Genomic DNA, 7,711 nt, shown 5'->3' on the forward strand with positions numbered 1-7,711 from the left:
ATTGACTAAAGAAATGGAAATGCCTTGTATCAAATAGCTAATTAGTGACAGAACTAGATCACAAACCCAGGTTATTTGATTTTAAGTGAAGTATATAAAAATCTAATGTGAGAAAAATCTGTTAAGATCTGTTAGAACTGGGAATGGTTAATAAAGAATGTATAGATAGGGGCGCCTGGGTGGCTCAGTCGGTTGAGCATCCGACTTCTGCTCAGATCATGATCTCACGGTTTGTGGGTTCAAGCCCCGCGTCAGGCTCTGTGCTGACAGCTCAGAGCTTCAGATATTCAGATACTGTGTCTCCCTCTGTCTCTCCCCTGATCACACTCTGTCTCTCTCTCAAAAATAAATGAGGATTAAAAAAAAAAAAAAAAGAAGAATGTATAGATAAATCCAAAGGAGAGATCAATAGAATAACAGGTTTTGCTGTGCCCACATCCCCCCAAAAGGAAATGCTATTGCAGTGAAAGAACATGTTTTTTAAGAACAAATTATATCAAAGACTGCAAAGTTCCCTGTCCAATAAATACTCAATATCCATTTTCTTTTCATCCTTTACTAAGAGAACCTTGATTTTGCTGTGGGTGGTAATTGTACTCTGCTGCAAATTACATTTCTTAGTCTCCCTTACAGATAGGGATGAGTTATTTACTATTTGGCCAATGGGATATATGCAGCAGTTACTGGGTAGGGCTAACAGAAAAAGTTAAAAAGAGCATAGACTTAGCTAGCAGGCCCTCTGCCTTTTCCCCTTCCTCCTTCCACTGGCTGGAGTTCAGCGATACGAGATTAGAAGCTACAAGCCATAGATAGTAGAGCGAAATGTTGGGAAAATAATAGGATGCTAATGACATCATGAAACCACCCTACCATCCTTGGAATGCCTACTATGAATTCACTTTTGTGGAAAAATAAATTTCTATCTTGTTAAGCCACTTTATATCTTCTACTAGTAGCCAAATGCTATTCTTAACTATTTTAACCTTAAATTTCAGTATTCTAGAATGCTGTTTCTCCCAAATATGCTCAGTACTATTTATTTCTCTGGGTTTTGCTACTTTTTTTTTTTAATGTTTTATTTATTCTTGAGAGAGAGAGAGAGAGAGAGAGAGACAGAGCATGAGCGAGGGAGGGGCAGAGAGAGAGCGGGACACAGAATCCAAAGCAGGCTCCAGACTCCAAGCTGTCAGTACAGAGCCTGATGCGGGGCTCGAACCCACAAGTGGTGAGATCATGACCTGAGCCAAAGTCAGATGTTCAACCGACTGAGCCACCCAGGCGCCCCTGGGTTTTACTACTTTTTATCTATTTGATGGAAGTGCTAATCACCAGCAATATGATGACAGTACCGGGAACACTGTCTTTCAATAAGTATCTCTTGTTGCTACCCTTAAACAGAGGCAGAATAGACACTTTGTAGTATTGCTTCTGTTTTTATGTAGTTCACTAATTCCATCAGATTAATCTGTGTTAATTTACATTTTGGAAATAAAAGAAGCAGGGGCATTTATGAAACAGTTTTCAGCTCACACAAATCATTTAGAAAAGGTAAAAAAAATCCTTCAACGCTAATTTGTACATTAGCCAATAGACAGGGCTGCATTAAAGATAGTAATTTTTAGGGGCGCCTGGGTGGCTCAGTCGATTGAGCGTCCGACTTCAGCTCAGGTCCTGATCTCGCGGTCTGTGAGTTGGAGCCCCGCGTTGGGCTCTGTGCTGACAGCTGGGAGCCTGGAGCCTACTTCACATTCTGTGTCTCCCTCTCTCTCTGCCTCTCTCTCACTCATGCTGTCTCTCTCTGTCTCAGAAATAAACATTAAAAAAAAATTTTTTTTAAAAGATAGTTTTTATAATCTCCAATTTAAGAGTTATTTTCTGATATCTTCCAAAAAGCAATATGAAGAACACAAAGAAATGACCTTTTGTCATTTTCCAGGCTTAAATACCATGCGTTAAATAAACAATATTTTATCAGATCACATAATTATCTCCCATCAAGTAGTCCTTTAAGCATGATGACCAAACACAGTCTTTATTTTCAAACATGTTTTCTAATTATAAAAGTAATATATATTCACCACAGAAAAAAACCTTAAGGCATAAAAGTATAAAAATGAAAATGACACATTTTCCCACAGACATACACTGTATTAACACTTTAGTGCATTTCTTTTTAATCTTTTTCCCATGTATATTTATGTTACCTATCATATAAAACTTAAACTTCATAGTTTTTGTGTGCATTTTCTAAGGTCATTAAAACTCTTCAAAAACATTTTAAAAATAAAAGTTTTAAATAAAATATATACATGCTGATTGTAAATCAGAAAAAAAAACAGAAAAAGAGGGGAAAATAAGGATCATCCATATTCCATCATCCAGAGATAAATACTTATCAACACTCTGGTCTTTTTCCTGTGCGCAAATACAAATAATTTTTTCTTTACAAAACTAGAGAAGTATTTATATCCAATTTTTTTTCATTTTATATATTGTAAACACTCTTCCATAATATAATTGAAAAATCTAAAAAATATTCCATGATATATACATGTGCCATGATTTATTTAATCATATATCCTGAGAGACAATTAGATTGTATTCAATTACATATTATTGTAAATAATGCTACAATAAACATCCTGGTACGTAAACATTTGCCTGCAGCACTAATTGATTACTTATGATTCCTAGAAAAGGAATACTGGGTCAAAAGATAGAAACCTTTCAAACACTGATGATAGCATATTGTTAAATTACTTTCCATATAAATTGTATCAACTTATTTATATTCCCATTGCAATACCTGAGTGATTACACCACTCTTCACTCAAAGCTAAAGGCTCACTTGACATACCTGTATATATGAAATCTAGAAGTATTTGAAAGATTCCAGCTTCAATTCCTAGAATCTGTACAACATCTTTTGAGGACTCTTTCATTCCTCCAGTAAACAAAGCTGCAAAGTAAGGGCTACTGGCAGCCAACACCAGCCGATGAACTTTAAAAGTTTCCTTCCCAACTTGCAGCTGCACATCACAGAAATGCTCTCCATTCCTCATTTTATTGATCTGGGCCAAGATGAGTTGGGCATGTTTATCCGATGAAAAAGGACTATCACCAGCCTTGGGACAGTCCTCATTAGCCATGATGATGACAGATTAATTAAAAGAACTGTTGCCCATAATCTGGTCCTATCCTGAAAAACAAAATAGGAGACCAGACAACGTATTTTTGTGCTTAACATGTCTTCTATTCATACACATATCAAACATTAACCATGTTCAAGAAGCTTATAATCTAGTTAGGGACATAAAACACACATGTGGGGTGCCTGGGTGGCGCAGTCGGTTAAGCGTCCGACTTCAGCCAGGTCACGATCTCGCGGTCCGTGAGTTCGAGCCCCGCATCAGGCTCTGGGCTGATGGCTCGGAGCCTGGAGCCTGTTTCCGATTCTGTGTCTCCCTCTCTCTCTGCCCCTCCCCCGTTCATGCTCTGTCTCTCTCTGTCCCACAAATAAATAAACGTTGAAAAAAAAAATTAAAAAAAACAAAACACACATGAAACAAATAAGGACTAAACTATGTGATACTTTCTTAATAGGGTTTCAAAGAAGGGAATAAGTAATGGGGCCTAAAATAATTGGAGGACGCTTTACAGCAGAAATAGGACCTGAGAGGGGTGCCTCGGTGGCTCAGTCAGGTAAGTGTCCGACTTTGACTCAGGTCATGATCTCGTGGTCCGTGGGTTCAAGACCTGCATTGGGCTCTGTGCTGACAGCTCAGAGACTGGACCCTGCTTCGGATTCTGCGTCTCCCTCTCTCTTTGCCCCTCCTCCACTAACACTCTGTCTCTCAAAAATAAATAAACGTTAAAAAAAAAAAGAAAGAAAGAAAGAAAGAAAGAAATGGGATCTGAACGATAAAGATTAACATATGAAGAGAGGAAATAAGCCCTTCTGGGTGAAGTAAAGAAAATAAGGCACAAAGGCATAAGTTTTTGTATACTGTAGTAAGGGAAGAACATACTCTAGTCAGAACAAATTTTCAAAAACCAATTGTGGGAGTGCCTCAGTTGGTTGAGCAACCGATTTCGCTGCTGTCATCGCCGAGTCCTCTTTGGATCCTCTGTCTACCTCTCTCTGCCCCTCCCCTGCTCATGCTCTAGCTCTCAAAAAATAAACATTAAAAAAAAAAGTGATCAGGCCAACTGTTTACTTATAATCCTTCAATTTACACATTTCTCTGAGCACACAAAGCCCTTCAAATCTCACCTCTACCTGTCCAGTCCTATTTCCCATACTCCTATTTGAACTTAATACCCCAACAAAACCTAACAATTTGCAGTTCTCTAAAAGTGTCTCTTTCAAGGCATCCTTCCTCACCTTTTCCTTTTGGATCTTTGCTATAATTCAAGACTCTGTTCAAACATAATTTCCTGCAGAACCATCCCTGTTCCTCTCTCCTCTGGATTTGGTGCTCACCCTAAGCTTGCCTATTTTACAGCCTATATCACACTTTACCTTGTCAGATACTACCACCCTACTCCCTATAGATACATATGTTCTCTGAAAGCTCCCTGAAAGACAGTCCCTTAAAGGAACAGACTATCTTTCATAGCAGTAGCGCCAGTATCTAACATATATGAGGTTTTCAACTGTTTATGAAATGAATGAATACAATGAGAAATAACAATAGCTTAGGTTGTTTTTATTTGTTTAACTATGATAATTATTCCACACATTCTGCCAATTGTAATTCTCACAATAATTAAGAGTCTAGAAGAAAAGATACTTTTATTTGAGGGGTGCCTGAGTGGCTGAGTCGGTTGGGCATCCGACTTCAGCTCAGGTCATGATCTCACCACTCATGAATTCAAGCCCTCCTGCATCAGGCTCTGTGCTGACAGCTCAGAGCCTGGAGCCTGCTTCAGATTGTGTCTCCCTCTCTCTCCGCTCCTCCCCTGCTCACGCTCTCTCTCTCTCTCTCAAAAATAAATAAACATTAAAAAAAATTAAAAAAAAAATAAGATACTGTTATTTGAAGTGAGAGATAAAGGGGCACCTGGGTGGCTTAGTTGGTTGGGCGTCTGACATTGGCTCAGGCCATGATCTCACAGCATGAGTTTGGGCCTGGCGTTGGGCTCTGTGCTGACAGCTCGAAGCATGGAGCCTGCTTCAGATTCTGTGTCTCTTTCTCTCTCTGCCTCTCCCCACCTCACATTCTCTCTCTCTCTCAAAAATAAATAAACATCAAAAAAAAATTTTTTTGAAGTGAGAGAGAAGGAAACTGAAAAAGTTTCCCAAGGACACAGTGTTAGTATAACAATACTCTCAATATTTGAATCTAAGTCTTTTTACTCTAAATCCTGGCCTTTTCCCACCATATCACATGCACAGGAATTACTAGGCCAGGTTATAGAGAAAAAAGGCTTTGAAACTCAAGTGCAGAAATGTAGACATGAGCCTTTATAGGCTCAAGAGTAAACATGACAACAATCATGTTTCAGAACTGTTATATGAACCTTCCAAGGGATGAACTGAGAGGCAGCAAAGTCCTTGAAAACAGCTTTACAGCTTCAATAATGAGAATCAAGGGATAAATCCAGCTTACTTTTTGAATAAAGAAGCCTACTGAGATTCAGTAATATAAGACATCTGGAGATGAAGCACAGGGGAAATCTAAGATGACTAAGGTTTTGTAATTTAGGCACCAAAGGGAATTAGTAATAAGACTGACAGAAAGGTGTGGGCTGATGTTAGAAAAAAAGTGGTTAAGTTTATAGCAATCAGTCAAATTTATCAAAGTAAAACTAACTAAGCTGATTATCATGATTATCTAGGAATTCAGAAATTTGATTAAGAGGTTCCAAGTCAGCTGCTAAAACTTCACATCAGCATTTACAGCATGTCAACATATTACATTTAGCTGGCATATAAAAGCAAACAGTGCATTTGTCTCTACATAGAAATTTGACCTGCAGATATTATTAAACATGACATGGCTGTTAGGCTTTTTTTTTTGCTTTAGATTTCTTCCAGTCAGCAGATTTTGGACCCCAGTGGCTTAATTACAAGGTATCTTCCTCTGACCCCAACTTCAAGGCATCAAGCACTGCCACTGAGCTAAAATGCTGCCCCCTGCTACAAAAAAAAAAAAAAAAAAAAAAAAAAGGGTTCACTGAATATCCATCCACTCTGGTAGCCGACAGCAGAAATTCTAATATTACCATGCTTCTTAGTAACTGCTGATACTACCCCACTGCCAGTGAAGAACTTCATTCCAAACGGCAGCACACGCGTACTTCCAAAAGGAAAGCACATTAACTCCGGGAAACTGCATATGGAGGTAAAGGACGTACCTCAAGAAACCAAACCATGAAAGGCAGATAATTAGATGGAGATGCTCAGAAGTAAAGAAGACCTGTCTGGTGGCCTTGACTTCATTGCTGAGAGCATCGGGAAGCTCCTTCAACAAAGGGTGTCAGAAAAAGCAAGCGTCAAAAAAACGAGGCTCTTTGTGTGTTTGAATTGGGGACCTAGAGAGTCACAGCTACCGCGACACTACAAGCAGATAAACACTGGGCACTACCTAAATGGCGGGTAAGGCAACTGAGACTTGTCTGGGGTTAGCGGACAGGCTAGGGGCCTGAGGATTCCCCGGTGGGGGGCGGGGAAAGGAGAGGCAGAAGCGGAGCGGACCAGACCTAACGAAAGGTGAGGGCGAAAACATTTCAACTATCAGAGGCACGCCTGAGCTGCATGAGGAACCGGTTCCAGAGGCTCCCCTCCTTAGGGGTCCCAAGAGCTGTGAGAGCCGAAGAGGACATTCCCAACCCTGTCATGGTCGCACCCGGACGCAGGCCGTTCTTACCCGCCTCTTCCCCTTCCCGCCGGCGCCTGCTCAGGCTCTGCGCGCGCAGTCGCTACCGGCGCCAGCGCCGGCGCGGAGAGGGCGGGGGAAACAGCAGGGCCGAAGAGGCAGAGGTGACTGGGAAGTGCGGTCAGCGCAGAGCTGGAGGCGAGGCCAGGCCCACTGGAGGGTGCCTCACGCCGGGTCTGCGCGTGCGCAGTGTTTTTCCGCTCGCGAGTAGCGGCGGCTCCAGGGACCACGGGGCTCTGGCCTAGGGCGGGTGCTGGATTCCCCGCTGGCGAACTGCCCTGCTGCAAGCCCAAGCTCCTGCGTGTTGGCGCTGGCCCTTTCGACAGTGCCATTTCACCTACTCTCCATCCTTGTGGCGTCCCACACATACAGCAAACCTCAGTGTTAAGGAAGGACTGAGACAACCCTCCCTGCCCCCAACCCCCCACCCACACGCTGTGCTTCTCTTTTTTTTAATTGAGATGTAATTGATATATAACATCATATTAGTTTCATGTGTACAACATGATACGGTATTTCTATCTTCTCTTTATTCTTTACCATTCACTCAAATCATTTTCTAAGTTTGCCTCTTTGAGCCGGGCATTGTAGATGGATGCCTACTTTGAGGGGAGAACTCAAAACATCTAGTTCTTTTCACGGTTGAACCTCACAATATGTTACATTCGTGAAAGTCAATCTTCTCTTTTTTTTTTTTTCTTTTTAGGATTTATTTATTTTTGAGAGCGCGCAAGCAGGGAGAGGGCAGAGAGAGAGGTAGACAGAAGATCTGAAGCGGGCTCTGTGCTGACAGCAGCAAGTACAATGTGGGGTTTGAACTCACGAAATCA

At 41.2% G+C, this 7,711-nt stretch overlaps 1 protein-coding gene across 6 annotated transcripts in view; it reads right to left on the reverse strand.

The window, feature by feature from the left end:
• Nucleotides 1-7,059, reverse strand: part of LOC115520998 (intracisternal A particle-promoted polypeptide) — a 43,293-nt gene extending 36,234 nt beyond the window's left edge. For 2 of the 6 annotated variants that reach the window (XM_030325868.2, XM_030325867.2), the window contains exons 1-2: nt 6,361-6,862; nt 2,858-3,199 (exon numbers count right to left, since the gene is read on the reverse strand). In XM_030325868.2, coding sequence (XP_030181728.1) covers nt 2,858-3,149 — 292 coding nt within the window. In that variant the 5' untranslated portion in view covers nt 3,150-3,199; nt 6,361-6,862. The other 4 variants (XM_030325864.1, XM_030325863.1, XM_032594292.1 and 1 more) reach the window with 4 other exon arrangements.
• Between the last annotated feature and the right edge of the window lie 652 nt (nt 7,060-7,711).

Source organism: Lynx canadensis, chromosome C1 (genome assembly GCF_007474595.2).
Source record: "Lynx canadensis isolate LIC74 chromosome C1, mLynCan4.pri.v2, whole genome shotgun sequence".
NCBI lineage: Eukaryota > Metazoa > Chordata > Mammalia > Carnivora > Felidae > Lynx > Lynx canadensis.